General features: G+C 44.7%; 1 protein-coding gene across 8 annotated transcripts in view; it reads right to left on the reverse strand.

Moving 5' to 3' along the window:
* Ubr4 (ubiquitin protein ligase E3 component n-recognin 4) overlaps positions 1 to 21,014 on the reverse strand; it is a 129,162-nt gene that overhangs the window by 19,123 nt on the left and 89,025 nt on the right. For all 8 annotated transcript variants that reach the window (XM_077803688.1, XM_077803687.1, XM_077803684.1 and 5 more), the window contains 21 exons: positions 19,709 to 19,948; positions 19,167 to 19,305; positions 18,225 to 18,350; positions 17,998 to 18,126; positions 16,695 to 17,038; positions 15,088 to 15,178; positions 14,715 to 14,799; positions 14,415 to 14,542; positions 12,686 to 12,815; positions 12,413 to 12,570; positions 11,245 to 11,354; positions 10,650 to 10,791; positions 9,927 to 10,008; positions 9,500 to 9,673; positions 7,384 to 7,505; positions 6,340 to 6,537; positions 5,374 to 5,454; positions 3,032 to 3,119; positions 2,190 to 2,317; positions 1,017 to 1,124; positions 421 to 540 (listed from right to left, as the gene is read on the reverse strand). In XM_077803688.1, the coding sequence (XP_077659814.1) occupies positions 421 to 540; positions 1,017 to 1,124; positions 2,190 to 2,317; positions 3,032 to 3,119; positions 5,374 to 5,454; positions 6,340 to 6,537; positions 7,384 to 7,505; positions 9,500 to 9,673; positions 9,927 to 10,008; positions 10,650 to 10,791; positions 11,245 to 11,354; positions 12,413 to 12,570; positions 12,686 to 12,815; positions 14,415 to 14,542; positions 14,715 to 14,799; positions 15,088 to 15,178; positions 16,695 to 17,038; positions 17,998 to 18,126; positions 18,225 to 18,350; positions 19,167 to 19,305; positions 19,709 to 19,948 (2,923 nt within the window). The remainder of the gene's footprint in view (positions 1 to 420; positions 541 to 1,016; positions 1,125 to 2,189; positions 2,318 to 3,031; positions 3,120 to 5,373; positions 5,455 to 6,339; positions 6,538 to 7,383; positions 7,506 to 9,499; positions 9,674 to 9,926; positions 10,009 to 10,649; positions 10,792 to 11,244; positions 11,355 to 12,412; positions 12,571 to 12,685; positions 12,816 to 14,414; positions 14,543 to 14,714; positions 14,800 to 15,087; positions 15,179 to 16,694; positions 17,039 to 17,997; positions 18,127 to 18,224; positions 18,351 to 19,166; positions 19,306 to 19,708; positions 19,949 to 21,014) is intronic.

Consider the following 21,014-nt stretch of genomic DNA (forward strand, 5'->3'; position numbering starts at 1 on the left):
AAATCACTGGTACCAATAAGAATGGAGAGAGTTGTAGGTGGAGACAATGGAGAGAAACTGAACTGTGTTCTAGGCCTGAATCTACCAGTGATCAACTATAAGGCATCGAACAGCTCATTTCATTTCTCTGGGCTTAAGGTATCCTCAGTTGACAAAGGTCCCTGACTATCAGCTAAGACATGCCCTGATTCCATCAAGGAGCACTGTTTTAGTGAAAGAACATCCTTAGCAGCTATGTTTCTTCTGAATTCAAAGATCTCAGGCTCTAAGATAATGATGTTCCCATAGTTAAATCTTGCCATTCCTGTGACTTGAGAGGGTCATTCTGGGTTCAATTTGGCTGGACACATGCCTACTGCTGGTAATGAGACAGGGCAGGTTCCCAGTGTTTGTCAGGGAGGGAGTGGGCCCTATACTTACCTTATCCTCGCTCAAGGGCTCAGCATTGGACTCATCTAGAATGATCTCCATGATGCTAAGCACCTGCTCGGCCACAGCCGCACCCCCACTGTCCTTGCTCTCCTGCTCAGCTACCAGGGCCTGTAGAAGAAGAGACCCAGACATTCAGGATACAACCATTGCTGATGACATCTGATGCCGTACATGGCCTTAATTCCCAGAAACTGTGTGAATACACACAAGTGCCTGTTCTGAAAAGGAGACAAGCATGTGGGATTTTGACAACAATGAAAATGTGCGGGTCTCTTTCTTGGGTGCCCAGGAGAAGGGTACTACTTTTCTATTGGTGTGGCTTATGGACTATTTCAAGGACTGCCTTCCTCTCATCTGAATTCAGAAAAGGGACAAGGAAGCTCTGGGGTGCCATAGCAAGAGCATAGGCAAAAGTTAGCAGGAGGAAGGGGGCACTGGAAGGACCCACATTTCTCTACCAGTCAGTCAGAGAGATGGAGGCCTTGAAGAGGCTGTAAGTCCATTTCACCTTGCCCAGAACTGAAGATGCCTCCCAGCCTCGACCTAGGGCTCCCTCTTCATCATCTGAAGCCTCAACTTCTTACCAAGTTTAGAGTTCCCAGCATGACGTTCAAAGTGTTCATTTCCAGCTTGACTAACTGTTGCCGGTTGACTTTCACCTTCACACAGTAACTGAACAATTTCAGCAGCACCTGACAAGGGAAGCAAATCAAAGCCCATGAGAGTGTCCACAAGGGTAAGATATGGGGACCAGCAGGAATGTAGTCTCAGAGGGTTATGTGTAATCAGTAGGTACTTCTTCTGAAATGCAGGGGGGCAGCAGGGGAAATGAACACAAAGGAGACATGGTAAGGTGGCGGGGCTCTTAACAGGTTGGCATTTAAAACAGCAATGTTCTCCAGAGGCCACACCCAGAAGCTGGGCTTATTTCTATCATCCCTAAATGATGGCAGTGACACAGGTTCCTAATGGGATGAGTACTGATACTCTGTCTTGGGGAAATTCTGACACTAAGAGCCTGAACCAATGGTAAACAGAATGATGCCAAAGTTCCCAGAGACTATGGGAGCTCAAGCACCAGGCAGGTCATTTAAAACAGACATGATAATATTTAGCCTTGTATGTTCTAGGGATAAAAATAGTAGTGAAATATTTGTGGTGCCTCTGGAATCCTGTAATTCTGACTAATAAAATAGCCAGAAAAACCTCCAAACAAGATCCTACAATGTGAGAAATTAGTTACATGACAAGATCCACTTAAAAAGCAATAAAAAAAAATATTAATGATGATTGACATAGTTCAGTTACTTGGAGGAAAATAATGAGATTATTGGTTCCATAGATGACTAAAGAAGTACTAGAGGGCTGGGGATGTGGCTCAAGCGGTAGCGTGCTCGCCTGGCATGCGTGCTACCCGGGTTCGATCCTCAGCACCACATACCAACAAAGATGTTGTGTCCGCCGAGAACTAAAAAATAAATATTAAAAATTCTCTCTCTCTCTCTTTAAAAAAAAAAAAAAAAAAGAAGAAGTACTAGAGGCTGCCATGACACTGGGTTTTGGGGGAGCAGGCCGGGAAAGAGGAGTAGGGGGTCAATGATTCAGAGCGTGTAGGGAACTATCAGGTTCTTCGCTGGTCCATGGCACCATGCTGCCCTCTAGGGTTAAGTGGCACAAATGGCCATAGCTTTGTGTTGCAGAGGCCTCTCCTTCCCAGTACAGAAAGGCTGATCCCAGCCCTGCTGCCCACAACTTACTGTTAGAAGGTGGCGGCCCTGCTTGAAATCTTTGATCCCAGCCAATCTGTTAAGCATGCATTCTAGGCCCCCACACTGGGCCATTACACCAGCCATCTTGTAAACTTCTTCTTCATCTTCTTCTTCATCTGGAAGAAGAGGAAAGCCACGAAGAATGGAGATAGGTGAAGATGGGAATAAATCAGAATCCCCAGAATGCAACAGCCCCCTCCTGGGCTGACAGCAGAAGGCCCTTTTCCCTATCTCCAATAAAGACAGCCACAAAAAAGGGTCAATATTGGATACTAGACTATACAACATCATTCCAAAAAGAGCTTTTCTTAAGGTTCAAGTCAATTAAAATCACTTATTCAAACAGGAAACTACAACAATCACTATCACCAATGGGAGAACAAAACAAAACCAGAACAAAAATAAAACTAAACTCAAATTTATTGCTAACTGGGCTGGGGATGTGGCTCAAGCGGTAGCGCCCTCGCCTGGCATGCGTGCGGCCCGGGTTCGATCCTCAGCACCACATACCAACAAAGATGTTGTATCCGCCGAGAACTAAAAAATAAATATTAAAAATTCTCTCTCTCCTCTCTCACTCTCTCTTTAAAAAAAAAAAAAAAAATTTATTGCTAACTGCATTTTCGCCCTAAAAGCTTGATCACTCTCAATCTTCAGATGTGTTGAAATCAGGCCCTGATGTCTATATTTTCCTCCATAGAGAGGTAAATCCACAGCTCTGATGCAGAGTATAAGAGAGTATTTGTTGAGAATACCCAAGTTCCTGGACAGGACTATGTGGTCTGAAACCCCAAGTCCATGTGCAGCACTGCAGGTGGAAGGGACTTTACCTGTGGTGGAGTCCAAGGACTCAATGAACTCCTCAGTAGCATCGCCCAGCAGCCCCCGCATTCGATAAACAATTCTCATGGGCTCTCCCTGAGCAGAGAAAGTTGAAGAAAAGTACTTATAATAAGCCCAGAAAAATGCAAAGGATCCAGCACCTGTTAGGCTTAATGCCCAGCAACATGAAGCACCTCTGCTTTTCTACAAGGCCTGAGCCCCGTTTCAAAACGCACTGCAATTCCTTAGGAGAAAGGAAGCGGCCCAGTGTCCACTGCAGGGTAAGCATCACGTAGACTTTATGCGTAATCTCATTCACACCTTTTTATTAAGGGCTAAGTAGGTCCTATGCTAATGAAGCACTTTACATTATCCTTTTGTACCAGGCTCAACAGCTTGTTCAGTTATCCAGCCGTAAGCCCCATTCTAAATCTAAGCCTATGCCTTGCTCAGGAAAAACTCCAACTCCTGGGACTACTACCCAAAGAATCACGTCAAGCAAGTTCATTTACATCAAAGAGCTTCAATGCAGGTCTCAGGCACTGAGGGAAAAATGAGAACCCATCAGTCTCTACCTGGAAGAGTGTGAAATCTCCATGTCATCACACAAGGAGAGGATTTGACCAGACTGCTCCAAGCTAACACCCACAGCCTGACTAGAACAGTTGGGAATAAGCCCCTGTGGGAATCCATGTGGTGCCAGGCACTGGGCTGGGCTCCCCAGCACAGGTGCACTTGGTTTGGAGGTGAGAAGCAGGAGCTCAACGACATGCTCTAGGATTGAGTGGCAAGTGGGCACCACCCCAATGTCATCTGCCTGTTTCCAACTCTATGCACAGCTTCAAGACAAGAGCCCCTGTTAGAAAGGCCAGTTCTTTAAGGGCCTCCAGCTAGGGAAGCCCAGTGAGGACTCCTCAGAGAAAACCACCACAGAAAACAGAGCACAGGAAAGTAACTAAAGAGATGGGCTATTTATCAGGCAGACGGAGGGTAGAGAAGGGACAGGAAGTTGAAGACCCAGATACAAAACTATCATGAACTCTGGAATTTTCCAGAACCCCTCAGTGAAGTAAGCACACCAACATGAAGAATGAATGATTTTCAACTTAAATATGACTTCATGGTTCAGAGGGGAGATGCTCACATGCATTCTTTGGTGTACCACCACCACTTACAAGAGTGCCCATGGGTGCTTAATCTTTATTATTTATTTATTTATTTTTTAACATGCATTGGAGATTAAGCCTATATTGTTCTATTTGGATGCTAATAAGTCACTGGCAAGATACAATGGCTGGGACAGTCTTCTGTCTGTCACTCTGTCAACAATGCTACATTTACCTAACTGGCAACAGAAACAGGGACCAGGACTCCTGGCATAGTGGGAGGACAGAAAGGAGAGGGGCAAAAATGTACAGTGTATCGCCAATTTATTTTCCTACAGAAATATTTGGGACTAAGTATTTTTAAAAGTTTGCTGTGCCAGGCATGATAGTGCATGCCTACAATCTCAGCTACTTGAAAGGAAGGCTGAGGCAGGAGGATGGCAAGTTCTAGGCCAGACTAGATAACTTAGTGACACCCTGTCTCAAAATAAAAGGGGCAGGGATATGGCTCAGTGGTAGAGCACAAAACAAAGATGTTTGCTATGCTTCACTAACTTAGTTACAGCAAAGTAATGTACTAAACATTTGATGTTTACTAAGAGCCCCAGCAGAGACAAAAGAAGAAAAGGAATAGAAACAGAAAAATGAAGAAGGAAGGGACACAGAAAGAGAGGAAAGGAAGGAAAACAGAAAGAAACACAAAAAAGGGAAAGGGGAAGTAAAATGTCTGACTTTCCTAAGAGGACAAAAAGCATCAAGGTGACCAAAATGACCACAGTACTGTATTTCCTTCATTTCCTTTTCTCCTCCTTGAGAACAACTGCCTATTTGAGTTTCAGTTCCCCAAGGAATAAAACAGGAACAATGCTTCCTGACCCAGCTTTCGATAGGGGGTATGCCTGTGAAAGCTGAATTCTTAAGAGGATACAAAGTTCAAGATAGCCGGCATTCCCCATCACAGCATGGGCTCAGAAAAAACACCACCTGGCCTCAAATCTTTGGGATTTGAGACCTTGCAAGGCAGAAAATGCTCGTGCCTTCTTGAAGCTCTTTGATCTTCATTAGTCAGATGCTTCCAAAAGCAGACAAGATAACTGGTTGATGCCCCATAAAACAGAGAAAACAAAATGCCTAAGGGTTCTTCCGAGGTGGGTAAGTGGTGACATGTGATGGCTCTTCCTGGTCCAAGTCTGTTGAGTCAGAGAAGGACACCCATACCTCCAAGCAAGAAAATAAGCACATACCTCATTTGTGGTACACCAGACCTTTTTGTAAACCTCAGCCACAGGAAGGTCCAAACTAATGATCTTATTGTTCACTAGAAGCTGAAGGGAAAAGATGAGGCCGTTATTCCAAATTAATTGTAAGGCAAGTAAATCTCAAGATCAAAGAACACTTCATGGCAGTGGTTCATAATCTATAATTTCCGTGTGTCATGGATCTTTCCATCAAACACCTGCTCAGGGACAAACACCCTAACGCAACCATGGACTCCAGTTTAGAAACCTTGCTGAGGACCTTCTATTTTGAGCCTACTTTAGTACCAGAAAAGGCAATTTTTCGTTTTATTCAATGTGTCCTACACAATGTGTTGTTTGTTTGTTTGTTTTGTACTGGGGATTGAACTCAGGAACACTTGGCCACTGAGCCACATCCCTAGCCCTATTTTGTATTTTTATTTAGAGACAGGGTCTCACTGAGTTGCTTAGAGCCTCGCTGTTGCTGAGGCTGGCTTGAATTTGCTATCCTCCCATTTCAGCTTCCCGAGCCACTGGGATTATAGGAATGTGTCACCATGCCTGGCCATGATGTACATTTAACACCAGATGCCAGAGGTTGTCTGCCAGAAAGTATCAGACACAGGGCTACAAACTTAAATAGGCACTAAAATGCCAGGATTCTGGGAGCACCATTAACTTGGAATCTCTCAGAAATCTCTGCCAGAAGCATACAATGATATGAAACATATCACCACTATAACCAACAGCCATGAACCACTTGCTTATTCCATGCCTTGGGCAGAGCCATTCATAGGTAATTACCGGTAAAACCCAGGGAGGCAGAGAGTGGGAATCATTAACCATACTTTATAGATAGGAGGCTGAAGTCAGCTCTCTTCCCAGGGCTAATCAGCTACTTAGAACAATCAGCTGGATTTGATCCCAGCCCACACTCCTACTAGTCTCCGGCAGACTATCTTCCCTGATTACCTCCATTCCACTGTCATCCTCCAGGAGAGCCACCAGGTCACAGTCCTGGCAAATCTTGTTCTTTATATCCCTCATAAGTGGCCCAATGCCTGGCTCATTGCTGCTATACGGGTTCCCAGGCATCCTGCCCTGTAAAAAGTCTTCTTGTTGGGGATCCTTCTCCAGAGTCACAAAGAACTCAGTGACTTCATTCTCCTCCTAGAGGAGACAGAGAAGGATGTATCAGAAGGGACAGAGGAAGGAGAGATTTATACCATGCTACCTTGTTCTATGGACCCTCCAAGGGAACACGCCAAATGCATCCAGCCTTTAAATATGAGAGACACAAAGGACAGAAAACTCAGAGGTCATTCTAAATGGCCACATACAATCCAAATAGCCTTCTCTGATACTCAGGTAGACGAGGAGAGGAAGCCTAACACTAAAGCAGAGAGGAAGTGACATGCTCATCTCATGCAAGGCTAGACAAGACCAGTGACTGCGTCACTGATGACCCTGAAGTTGTGGAGAGGACCTCTCTATATGACACAGTAAACCCAGCCCCAATGCCCTCTTATTGCTGTCTGAGGAGACTCATGTCTTCCTCAATAGCAGGAAGGGGTCTTGGGTTCACACTGGGCTTCCATGTAGCTCAAGCCAGAGAGAAAAGACACATGTGTTGCATGTCCACAGAATAAGGGGCTGTAGGGAGGGAGGGAAGGAAGGAAGGGAGGGAGGGAAGGAGGAAGGATGCCTTTATACTCACTCAAAACTGCTTCTTCAAATAGCATGGTGGATTGATAAGCAATGGGATTTTTTGGTAATTAAAAAATAAAGACTAATCTTGACCTAGAATCTAGGAAGTAAGACCAAGGAAGACCGTTGATTTGCTATCATTAAGAACATGAGGTTGCTTCTGCTCTTATGTCAGGGGATCTTCCTACAATTTTGACTGAAGGTCCATAGGTGGCAACATTCCCCAAGACTCTCATGAATCCCCAAGAGGCTTCAGCACCATGGCTTGTGCTGACAGCTAAGGGCCACAGGGAGCACCAAGCTGCTTACAGGATAAATGATGCTGCAGAGCCTCTCAAAGATGAAGACAGGAGTCCGGTAGTCATCCAGATTGTAGCGCTTGGCTGTCTCAATGCACACAGCCATAAAGGCCTTGGTTTCTGATTCTGTACCTGCCAAAATCAAAGTGGCCAAGTTAATTAGGAAAAAGCTTCACCCACATGAACTGAGACAAGGCTTTCAACAAAGTACCATCACTTACATCCTTTCTGCCTGCTAAGTCTTTAAGTATTCTACCTGGCAACACCAATAGTTCAACTGAAAATCTGATGCTGACATGTTTTAAACTCAGACACATTTGATTAGACATCCTGAATACCCAAATCAATATTGTGCCTCATGGCTGGTTCTGTATATGTGCTGCTTTTTCTGAGGGTAGGACCTCCTTATAGAGAGAACTATGCCTTACTCAACTTAGCAACCCCTTGCTAAAAACAGATCTCGGGACAAGGTCAAATAATAATCCTGACTGTATTCCAGTCAAATCAAAGGACAGTTCCAATTTTAAGCTTCTTTATAAAAGATTAGGTAGACTGACCTCATAAGCCAAAGAGAACTTTAAGTCACATGATGGGGAGAAATATGGTGTTTAAATGGGTGGCACTGTAAGGTCACCAGCCAGCTTAGCATGGCATGAAGAAAGTGGCATCAAAAGGACTTCCATTTTCAGGGCTGGGGTTGTGGCTCAGTGGTAGAGCGCTTGCCTAGCACATGTGAAGCTCTGGGTTCGATCCTCAGCACCACATAAAAATATATAAATAAAGATATTGTGTTCAACTACAACTAAAAAAATATTTTCTTTTTAAAAAGGATTTCCATTTTGGATAATACAGCAAGAGAGGTTCCCTGACTTACTCCCTACTTCCCACTGCTAAAAGCAATTTTTAAAAGTTAAATGAATATGTATTAGTGAACTACTATACTAACAAGAAGAATCAAAAGCCAAAATCCTTGAGAAATCAGGAACCCAGGAAGATAAGCAAAATACCAAAGTGGTTTTGGCCTTGAGCTTTGATTTCCACAATCTACCCAGATTTGCAAGCTATATATAGAGCCCTGGACCTGCCCGCACAGGAGTGCAGCAGGAACCACCTCACAACCACCTCCCACATAATCTGTGGTCCCAAAAGAGCTATACTCTTGACATATGGGTCAACTGGAAATAACTTTCTCATTCTTGCATCATCAAAATAACAGACACTAAATTGTCTTTCCTTAAATTATGGCATTATTTGAGTAGGGGTGCAAATCTCCACTGAGAACCACAACAAACTATTGCCTGAATGGGTTTGTGGCTCCAACTTTCTGCTACCCAAGACTGAACAACCTGAAACTGAGGGCTTCCTCTGAGGTAGCTCTGAAATGGCAGTGCCCTGGGATGCTTCACAGAAGCAATTATAAAACTCTTTCTGGAGAAATCCATTTGGGATTGAATACTAAAGAATTTCCACAATAACCTGAGAACAAGGTCATAGTTAAAAAAAAAAAGAATCACAAAATACAACAAGTCTTAAGGTATCATATAAGAACCTGAATAATAAACAGCAGAATCAGATCCATAAAAATTTCAAATTTTAGAATTATCAGACACAAATGTGTTTAACATGCTTAAAGGCTATTAAAAGGGATGGGAGACATGAATAAAAAACAAAAGACAAAATTTAGAACTAAAAGAACTCAGTGATAGATTAAACAGATTACATATAGCAAAGAAAAAATGACTAAACTGAAGAAATTATCCAAACCACACACACACACGACGAGATAAGCACCATGGAAGATGGTGGGAAGGGAGTGCCACAGGAAGAGGGAGAACAGAGCAGAGCTGAACAACGAGACAAGGCTGAGACTTTTCTAACTGATTAAAAACACCAGTCGAAGAACTCCTGCCCTTCTGCTGCTTTACAGCACAACATATTAAGTCCAAATTGACAGAGCCGAGCTCTAAGAACCGGTGCTCTTAAGAGATAGGTTTCTGTCCTTGAATACGGGGAGATGTTTGCCACTCATTCTCTAGCTCTGTAGCACTTGGGGACATCAGAATCATGCACTTTGCCAGTCTAGGAGGGGTGTGTGAGCCTGGGCTCCAGCCCCCAGGAAGTGCTACCTGTGGTCATGTCCTCCAGCATCTCTAGCAGCATATCCTGTGTCTCGTCGATCAGTTTGGTCCTCTGCACCACCAGTTTCCGCAGGCACAGGTATCCATTCAGCACAGTACCCACCAAGCGACTTTTAAAGTGCCTTTTAATGGATTCCACCTCAACAAAGGAGGAGAGAAGGCCTGTGGGGAGAGGAAAATATTGCTGCAAGAGCTCTTGATGAGAATATAGGCAAGGAAGGTCTGTGTCACTGGTCACTAGTGAATGGGAGCTCACAAGTGCAAAGCCATCAATGAGGAGAAAAATGCAGAGCTTAAAACCGCACCATGGTCAACACAAGAGGGAAGAGAGTTGACTCAACACCCAGAAACTAAGTGTCAGTCCTTAAAACATACCCAGGATGCCCTAACAGAAGGGCCAGGTGGCTCTCTCTACCTGTGAGACTTTTGAGGGCATAGCCTTGCTGCAGATCAGTGCTCAGGGTGGCCTCCTCCAGAGCCAGCAAGCGGGCTATTTCCTAAACAGGATGACAAGCACAGTGTGACAGCACTGCCAATGATCCCAGTCCCCTCCACTGCCACCCCAAGGAGCTTGTAACACCAACCAAGGCACATAGGAGTTGCATCTCCTTCTTCTAAGTCTTGGGGCTGCTTTCCAAGAAGCCAAGGGCAGCTGCAGTGCTGTTAGGGCACTGCTTAAACCTGGAAGCAGCCTCAATGGCCAACAGACCATTGATACAAATACCAACAACCACGAAACAAATAATGCTAAGTCATGAAAATAATATTTTCAACAAATATTTTTCCTCAACAAAAAAGAACTCTGAGGCTGGGTGCGGTGGCACACGCCTGTAATCCCAACAGCTCAGGAGGCTGAGACAGGAGGATCGCAAGTTCAAAGCCAGCCTCAGCAATGGCGAGGCACTTAGCAACTTAGTTAAGACCCTGTCTCTGAATAAAATACAAAATAGGGCTGGGGATGTGGCTTGGTAGTTGAGTCCCCCTGAGTTCAATCCCCAGTACTAAAACACACCACTGTTTCAAATACCATCTTTATCCCCTATTGCAATTAAATGATTTAAAAGAGGGGGAGAAAAAAAAAAAAAAAGAACTGATGGAATTAGGGAAACAAGGGCTCCGCTGCAAGGGGGCAGAATACCTTGGTGATGAGGTTGCCCACATAGGGCAGGACTCCCCGAGCTGCCAGGTAGACTTTCCAGTGAGCTGAAGTGATGAGCTTTTGGTAGAGAGCGAGGTACTCAGCAGCACACTCCCCAGCTATGCTCAGCTCGTCCAGGTAACTGACATCAAGAGACAGGACATCACTAGATAAGTGCTCTGAGAGACCCAATACTCCCTCTTACACATCTTCTGCTTTGCCTCTCTTCCTCCTCCTTCTAAAGGTGGAAGAGGACATCTGAGCAACCTGGAAAGACTTCAGAGCACCTCAGGGAATGAATGCATTCATATTTTGGTGTTTAATGCTACAAAGATTACATACAATAATGCATGCTAACCATTTATGTGCTCATAAGATCTTAATAAATTCTAGCTACTACTGCTGCTGCCATTACTACTACTACTACTACTACTACTAAAATGCAGCTTTTTACCCTGTGTTTTTTCTGTGATAGGCAAGGAGAGGGTTATACACACACATGCTTCCAAGCTCTCATCAGTGATTCCCTTGGGAACAGGGAAACCATTCTAGATGAAATCTAGCCACCCTCTGCATCCCACCCTGAAATATATACCTAGTGAGAAGGTCGAGGACCTGCTGCTTGCGGCTGGGGATGGTGGCTAGAGCTTCCACAATGGTACAAGCTGCCTGCCGTGCAGCCTGTGTCGCCGGAGTGAAGAGGACCTGCAGGACATGAGAAAAGACCAGCTCAGAAGAGGCCCTGTTTTCACATGCCCCAGCAGGGCAATCCAACCGTCACCCATCCAGAAGTCCTCTGGGAAGCTCTCTAAGAAAGGGCTAAAAATTCAAGTCACCAGCTAACACAGGACCCACTGCTGCAGACTGAGAAAGAGGCTGTTAAAAAGCCCCCCTTCTTTGTGGAAGTCTCTCCACCAAATAATTTGGAGAATATACCTAAGATGACTAAAAGAGAAAAGGTGAAGCCAGCATTTTTCTTAGCAAAACTTTGGTCATTCTTTTTGGGCATACCTGCAATTCAATTTAAACAAAGTATTTATTTTATTAATCAATGAAAAGCATATAATGACTTCAATCCTTTAAAACCTTAGCTAGATGAAAATGGAAGTTGATCCTCAGGGTTATACAAAATTACATATAAGAGGAAAGGAGGGGTAAGAGAAGAATAATACAAGTGGAAGAAATGATTTACAGTAGAGGGGGTAGAGAGAGAAGAGGGGAGGGGAGGGGAGGGGAGGGGAGGGGGGATAGTAGAGAATAGGATAGACAGCTGAATACATCAGACACTAGAATGGCAATATGTAAATCAATGGAAGTGTAACTGATGTGATACAGCAATATGTATACGGGGTAAAAATGGGAGTTCATAACCCACTTGAATCAAAATGTGAAATATGATATATTAAGAACTGTGTAATGTTTTGAACTACCAACAATAAAAAAAAAATAAAATAAAACCTTAGCTAGGAAGAAAGGGGAAGGAAGGAAAGCAGACACAGAAAGGACAGAGGAAAGGAGCATAGTGCTGACATTTAGTCCTTTAAGCAGAGAGGAGCAGACAGCACAACGAGTCTGACAAGAAAGGCAGATGAACAGTTCTGTTTTGGCCAGTCCCCCATGCTGGTGGTTCTAATTAAGAGGCTCTATCATTTGAAACGAAACAAGAACAGCAAAGGAAAAGCAGGATAGACATGATGAGGAGCAAACACACACTGCTGAGACCAGGGAATGGAGGGCAAGGGACCCAGGAGGCGGCCACTCACCTGTCGAAGCCAGTTGTTATGCCCTAGTTTGAGATCCAAGGGAGTGGTCCTCTTCCCACGGCGGCTCAGGAACTGTTTCCACCTCCACACATACTTCTCGGTCAAATAGAGATGGCGGAGCTCTGACTTGCTGGGGGATTTCCCATTGCCATCTGTCCCTGAAAGACCAAGGATTACCGAGATAGGTGAGTATGAAGAAGTGATCGAAAAAGGGTGCCATCAGGACCAAGGCAGGAGGAAGGAGCTCTGCACATCTTGGACAGACAGTCACACCTCTGATGGGAAGACACTTCTTCCAGGCTTCATAGGATGCTTTGGGATCTCTCTTGAGCCACAGCTGAGCCTGGGCATGGATCTCGTTGCAGTATGGCTTCACTGTGGTGAGGGCCTCGACAGGGACATCCTGGAGGAAGCAAGTAGACAGAGGCGAGAGAGTTCAAGACCCTAGCTCCAATGAAATGACAGTGACCCCTAAGGAGTGACGGGCGACATACACTCTACACTGAGCTTAAGATCACTGGCTTCCACAGTGCAGAAGGTATAGCTGCCTTCCTATGGAGAGTCCTACAACCACATTTACGGATCTCCATCCCAAGGCTAATCTGCAGTTTCCAGAAGCACAGACCTTCCAGGGTTCATTGCACATTTTACAGGATGTGGAAAGCCATCACTAACCAGAAAACAGCTTTGTCTACACAGATGCCCTGAAAGTCTTGGGAACGTCTAGGGAGCTGTGAAGCAAAAACCCGAACAAAAGGCAAACATCAACACTGTGCTTTGGTACTTAGGAAGTAAGTTATTCTGTGAAAATCTCCTTTTGCCTCACATGGTAGGAAAAAAATGACAGTTATACTGGGGGTGAGGTTCCTCTTTCCAATCAAGGACTAATTGTATTAGCTGGGAATCAGCTCTGGGGAAATAATTTTTCATTAAAGGGAAGAAATGATGGTGCTCTAGCCCTGTCTTTGGTGAGGACAGGTGGGTTAGATCAGGACAAGGGAAACACAGGAAATTGTGTGATGCCTCGCCACAACCCCTAGTGCACAGTATCACAAAGCAATCTTTTGCCATGAAGATAACCCACCACCACCACCACCACCACCACCACTCCCACTTGCTAAAGCCATGGTCCATCTGATGCAGCAGGAATCTGAAGGGCCTAAGGACCAACCCAGGGCGGGTTGGAGGCACACAGCCTCAGGCATGCCCAAGAGAAAGAATTAAGGCCTACATATTCTACAATTTGTATAAGCAGGTCAACCTGTGGCTCAGCTATTGTTATTTTAGGATAAAAACTTAGCTTAAAGGGCTGGGGTTGTGGCTCAGAGGTAGAGCGCTCACTTGCCTAGCATGTGTGAGGCACTGGGTTTGATCCTTAGCACCACATAAAAATAAAAATACTGTGTCTACCTATAACTAAAAAAAATGCTTTTTTAAAAAAAAGCTTAGCTTAATTCATTCACTGAATGATTCGCTGAGCAACTATATATGCTAGATATCACATTAAGTACTAGAAATAAAAAATTATAGTAAGACAGTCCTTACTATAATTACTATAACTTAGATTCAAGGAACTCATTAAATCATTTATTTTATACAAACTTAAAGGTGGAGACTATTTTACAGATGGAAAACTGAGGATCATAAGTAACTTCCTCAAGGTCACAATGCTAGTAAAAAGAAGAGGTGGGATTAGAACCAAGCCAATTTGGGGGCCTGGGATTTCCTCACTGCACCATGACACACTCACAAAGGGCGGGAAAGAACACAATGCTTTCTGGGAGCTGCAAGTCTTCTGATGTGACTTCAGAAAGACATAGTCCTTCCAAGTACTGTATCCTATATGTATGTATTTTAATGATTACTTTAAACTTCCTTTTCAAAAATCCCAACCCATCTCTGCTGAATTGAGAGGCAGCTTGGTGTCCATCCAGGTTAGATGAGTTCAAGTAAGCAGAGGCCTCAGGCAGGGCGCAGTGCTAAGAGCCCCCCAGCCTAGTACCTTGTTCTTCTTGCTGGTTGGAGCAGGTGGTTTAATCAGCTTCTGCAAGATCCGCAGGCACATGAGGGTAATGTTCTCAACTACCACAGGAGTCTTAATGTTCACAGCCATGAGGAAAAGACTGAGTGCTAAAGATGGTCAGGAAAGATAGAGTCACAATCACAAGACACATGCCACCTGCCCCAGCAGAGGCTGCCCAAGCGTCCTCTCTCCTTCACCTCTCCTCTGTAGCCAAGACTGCACCTTGGAGTCCCTTTCCATTCCTGGAAAAGCCTTGACCCAGATGTTCCCCAAACTCACCACAGCGTAACCGGAGCTCCCAACAGCTGTCCTCCTTTGAGATGGAATCTGTTAGCAGCAGCATCTCATACTGAAGGCTACTTGCCTAGAAGGCAAGTAGGAAGAGAGATGAGTCAAGAAGACTCTAAAGGGCAGTCCAAGCTCTGATCAGGGAGCCTAACTAATGTCTGACTGTGGGAAGCTCCATCAGAGGAAAAACAGCACTGGAGACCTTTGTGCTATGGAGTGCAACTGGGAAGTCATTCTGGGATGTGAGCTCTCCAAGAGGGTCCCTCCTTACCTCCTTAGTCTCTACAAATGGAGCTGGAGGAGGTGAAGCCAGAACATAAAGGAATACAAGGGAAGAGTCAGAGAGGACAGCTGGCCTGCTCACCAGATCCGGATTGGCCCAGTGGCCCTTCAGGGCTGTGGAGACTTTGCCAATGATCAGGTCATTCATTTGCTGGGTGGCTTCTGGGTTGTCTCTGGGGAGGAAAAGCAATGGAGTTCTGTTATTCATCACTAGTTATGGCCCCCCTGTCCACCTGAAGAGGCCCAGAGAAAATGAATGACTAGGGCTCTATGCTCAAAATTTTCTACTTCCTTCCCAGGGCGAGACTATAGCTTTAGCCTTATAAAACCCTGCTCTGTAATAAAAAGGGACATGTCACATTCACCTTCCCTGGGAACAGATGCTGGGTGAGGAAGAACAACAATGTCTGGGGACCACATACCAATCTGCAGGGCCCCCAGGAGCTGTCTAGTGTGTCAAGTCTCCCAAATCTAGGAGTCCACTGTCTTCTGTGTGGGACACCAGACTTTCCTCATCTTCCCCAACTGCCTCAAGTCATTTCCTACACAGCACCCACACTTCCTATCTATGTCCCTTGTAATATCTCCGTTACTACTAACATCAAGAAAAAAATAAATAAAACTACACCATGCCACTCTCTTGCTTCCAAACACATTTTGAATAAAACCCTAAGTCCATCGATGCCTCCAAAACTGTGGGGCCTGCTCCTCTGCAACATCTGGCCCTCCTTCCCTCTTGACTGCACCCTTCTCTCCCCAGCCACGCAGGCTTCTCTGTCACTGCCCATACTCCCTGCACAAGCCTGCATTTCAGCCTCTGCATCAGCTGCTTCCTCACCTTGCCTCAGAGGAGTCCCCAACCACCCTACCCACTACAGCAAGTCCTCCTACACCTGGGCTCACCATCCCTGCTTTACTTTTCTTCACAATCTTTACTTTCTGACATTATATTGTATCACTGTTTGTTTATTATAGCTTTCTCCGTTTAGGACGTAGGCCACATGAGAGTAAGTACTTTATTTACCACTCTATCCCTAGAGCCTGGCATTCAACAGATACTCAATAAATACCTGTTAAATGAGTGAATAAATAACATAGCAGATAACATTTACTAAGCACCCAGTATGTTCCAGAACTTATGCCACACAGTGGATCTCTACTAAGTGCTCCACAACATGAGTTCTTACTCACTTGACTACTGCATCTCTCCTCCACAAGCCTGTAAGGTACTCACCCACTACTACTGTTAGTACTTTTCACAGGCTCAGAGAAATTAAGGAATTTCCTCAAGGCACATGGCACAAAGTACCATATCCAGCGCCTCATTCTTTCTGTTCCAAAGCCTAAGCTTAAGTCCCTCCTCTCCACTGTCTTCTTGCGTGTGAGTTTCTTAGTCCAAGTAAACCACCACTTTCTCACCCTCCCTTACCAAGACCCAGAGAGTTTCCTCAGGACACATCACTGGAACCAACAAAGTATAAGCCAAATAAACAGTCTGCAAGGAAGCCTGGGTTTCAATGCTCTCTCTCTTTGCTCACCAACACCTGGATGTTTTCACACATTTCCTCTGTGATAAACTAACCCATTTGGCAGGCAGCAGTACAATTCTCTGTACCCTTTAGAGCCCCCAGAAGCACCCCAGTGATAGTAGGAATTAACAGGCCCAATAATCACGAAGCAGGGTCTAACCGAGTTAGGAGGCACATGAGCTGGCGGACTTCCTCCCGCATGGCTGCAGCCCCTCGGCGAAGATTATAATCAAAGAGTTCCCGGATAAGGCCTTGGGAGACCAGGATGTGCCTCAGGGCTGGATTGGTGGCCAGGGCCCGGAGCAGTGTGATACAATGTTCTGTGACAGCGGAGGCACAGCCATAGCACTTGGTGGAGGAAGTGTGGCCACAGCCTAGGACAGACAAGGCGCGGTACTGGCTGGCAGTGAATGTGGGCTGCACAGAGGTCCTTGATGATTTGGTGGCTGCTTCCCTTTGCTGCAGGTCATATTCCAACAACTCTTTGCGTGAAGCAAAGACTTTCTAAGAATGAAAAGACATCAAAGAAAGAAATTGGCAACTAAATAAAGAGAAAGAGGAAGTAAATTGGAAAATTAGTTTTGCTTTGGACAAAATGTGCATGATATAACTGAAGTTTCTCAACAACCATACACCATACCTGTTATATACTTTAACCCTATTTTGCAGAGGAAGAAACAAACTTACAAAGGGTGGCTTGACCAAAGTAAGGGACAGAGTCAGAAATCAGACTCTGATCACAAGCTCTCACTCTTAACTCCCAGGAAACTGTCCTTTAAAGAAAGGTATGCAAATGTAGCAAAGACAGCACACCAACAATTTGAGGAGTAGGCAAAAATGGGTGCTCTCTTTCTATAAGACTTCATTGCTTATGGCCAGTTTCCCTCTCTCAAGGACTAGTCTAGTACATTGACACATGGTCACTCTGGTCAACTGCAGCTGATGTGCCCTGACTCTCACTGTAGCCTAAATCTGGCATAACAGAAGAAGAGGGAACAGAATCCTGGCACCTATCTTTTTTTTTAAGTCGGTAACCCCTCTATTGAACAAAGAAATCAGTTGGGCATGTTGGCACATGCCTGTAATGCTGGCAACTTGGGGAGTCAGGATCTGAAGTTTAAAGCTAGTCTCAACAACTCAGAAAGACCCTGTCTTAAAATAAAAAATAAAATGGGTTGGGGATGTGGCTCAGTGGTAAAGTTCCTCTGGATTCAATCTCCAGTACCAAAACCAAAAAACAAAGAAAAGCTAATGGCCAAGAAAACAGATAATAAACTCAGCTCTCTGACAAATGCCAGGATCTACCAGGTGAGAGGTGGTGTTTGATGTGGTGGCTCTGCCTACTTCAGCAGCTGCAAGGGCAGCACCAAGAGCTTAACTGCTGGATGACAGCAACAGACTACTCTGAAGATAGTATCAATGACACTTGGACAAGACATTTGAAAGTTATCCCCATTCCCTACCTGAATGATTTTGGAGAGTTCATCAAAAGAATTCTTACAGTCTCCACAGTATTCCTGAGCCAGTTGTAGGATATAGCGATTAACGCTGGCTGAAGTGGAGCTGATGCCCCCTGCTGTCCCCGAGTCTTCCTGCAACCACAAGAGGGTGACTGTAAGACTTGTACATACGGGCACTCTTCAGATCATGACCCAAAGCCCTCTCTAAATGCTCTCCAGTTTGAGATTACCTGTGGCTTTTCTGGAGCTGCCTCGTTCACTTTGCAGAGTAGGTTCTCCAGCTGTGGCCGATGGCCCATCAGCTGATGATACACTCGATCAGCTTTGTCCAGAAGAGTGTTGATATTGGAAACAGCCTACTCAGAAAGTGACAGGAACTACGTGAATATTCAAAACACTCAACAACATGATGACTTTCCCTGAGTAATTCCAATTGCCAACCATTTACTAAAACATTTCCCATAAATCAGATAAAATGTTTTAGAAATTATTTTTCACAATAATCTTAGAAGCTGGTATATTTTTCTTAATGGTAGACAACAAAAAACAATGCCGAGGACTGGGGTTGTGGCTCAATGGCAGAGCACTTTGTCTCACACGTCTGAGACACTGGGTTGGTTCCTCAGCATCAGAGAGAGAGAGAGAGAGAGAGAGAGAGAGATAAATGAATAAAGGTGTTGTGTCTACCTACAACTAAAAAAAGAAAAAACAATGCTGAGAAGTAATTCAGACCAGGTCACATAAGAATTAAAAGCACAGCTAGAATGGAGCCTTGAGTCCCTGGCTCCAAGCTAAAGGCTCTGCTGTTATCCTAGCAGGTTCCCCCCTTTTCACTGCCCTTTACTACGCACAATACTCAGGGAAAGCTGGCAGCCTTGGTGTGAAACAACCTATGCAACAAACGCAGGGTGTATCCTCTGCTTTCTTTCTGCCTGTCTAAATTTGGGCTCTAGTTTCAAGACCAACCAATACCTCTCTGAACTCCTAAGCAAACTATGAGACGGAGGCAACTTATGCCATTATTCGCTCCCACCTGAAAGTTGGTCCCTAAGCCCATTATTTACTGGGTTGAGGAAAACACGGGCTAAAGGAAAAGCACATTGCACTGTACCAGCTCTGCCCAAGTTCAAATCAAAGCCACTGTCCTGTGTCTAAGCCATGTATGGCCTTACCTTCTTCCGGTCTTCTTCATTCTCAATGGGATCCACTGCACAGCAAGGTTTAGCGTAGAGCATGAAGTCAAAGCGAGCATATTTACAGAAGCCACAGGCGTTGCAGAGGAAGGGATCCTTTTCATCATAGTTGATGGATCTGAAGAACCAAAGTATTTGAGTCAGTGGGTGGCAGAGTTTGCATAGGTGCCTGAGGAGATGGATTATGCCACATCTGTACTCTGGAAACAATTACAGGAATTACCCAAGAAACAATAACAATAGGTGAGGATGATGTACCCATTCAGGTAACAAAAATGGGTAGAACTAGAAGTAAACTCAATTCCCTTCCTGGGTCCACACCCCTGCCATTGGATAGGCAACACACACAGACACATAACCCACTCTTCTGCCTCTTTTCGTTCTACTCCCAATCCATGCACCCACTGTACATACCCATAATCCTCTAAATATGGAAGGCACCAACCCTGAAATTTTATAACTAAAACAGATAATTACAAGGAAGGTGCTTGGCCCTGGCCTGGGGACAGTCACTGACTTACCTGCATTTGTGACACTGGTACACATTCTCTCCACAGTTGCCACAGACCCCTGGGTTGGCAGGGACAGAGGCACTACAGCGTGGGCACTGCAGGGTCTCTGTGGAGGCCTGATAGTTTTCGTAGAAGTCCGCAAACTCGATCATTAGGTTGGAGGCCACGATGGGCAAGGGCAGGTCAATCTTTACCTCTGTCTGCCCAGGGGTCAGCTGAACTTTCTTGGCTTTGTGCCAGCGAGCAGGCCTAGAAGAGATAGTGTCAGACAAACAGAGGGCCTGAGAGTCATTTAACCCTCTATGGTGACAGTCTGGATGAGACAAAGAGAAAGACTACTCTCTATATTTTTCTAAGGCAGTTAAGTAGTAGCTCTAAAATAATTGCCAGTTAATTTAAAAATTTTTTCCACTATGTTTTCTCTACAAAAAAGGACAGATAGGGACTGGGGTTGTGGCTCAGGGGTAGAGTACTCGCCTAGCACATCCAAGGCCCTGGGTTCAATCCTCAGTACCACATAATAATAAATAAAAGTATTATGTCTATCTACAACCAAAAAAATACATATTTTTTAAATGGACAGATCATATAAATACTTTAAACTGTTCATACAACTTGAGATTCTAAGAAAATAATGAAAGACATTACTCCAAAGTATGCCACACAAATGTCTCAAATAATTCCAAGGGGCACAATGGTGACTGCCACCAAGTTCCCATCACAATGACTACCTTGGAAGGATACAGCTAGGCTACTTGAGAGCAGAGGCATATACCAGGATCTGGTTAGGGTCAAAACCAAGTGCTAAACCAAGTCATAAAGAGAACAAACAGGCTTGTAGTAGTTTAGGGATGACTACAATAATATGATTAGAGTTACACTTTACTGAGTACTTACCACGTTAGGCAATGTTCCCAGCACTTTATACATATTAAGTCATTTAACCCTTAAAGACCTTGAAAGTGAGAACTTGTGTTCATTTTATACTTGTGCAAATCAAAGTTTAAGTCAGTCCTCCAAAGTCACACAGCTGGGAACCAAAGCACATAATCTACCAGTAGCTGTGCTGACTCAATACAACAGAAAACCAAATCCACAGTCTCTGCAGGTGCTACCAAAATGGGCAGCAGCTGGTTTCAGGTTTCCAATGTTAACACTGCTTCTCAAAGGAAGAACAGAAAACATCCTTCACACAGAGCTCCTGGCCATGTGTTGATGGGGTGCACTCACATTATTCTGCCTTTTGGAATAATAGTTAACAATTCCATTCTCCAGCACCACAAGTCTTTTCTTTCTTGTACCAGGAATCCAACCC

This window comes from Urocitellus parryii, chromosome 11 (assembly GCF_045843805.1).
Source record: "Urocitellus parryii isolate mUroPar1 chromosome 11, mUroPar1.hap1, whole genome shotgun sequence".
NCBI lineage: Eukaryota > Metazoa > Chordata > Mammalia > Rodentia > Sciuridae > Urocitellus > Urocitellus parryii.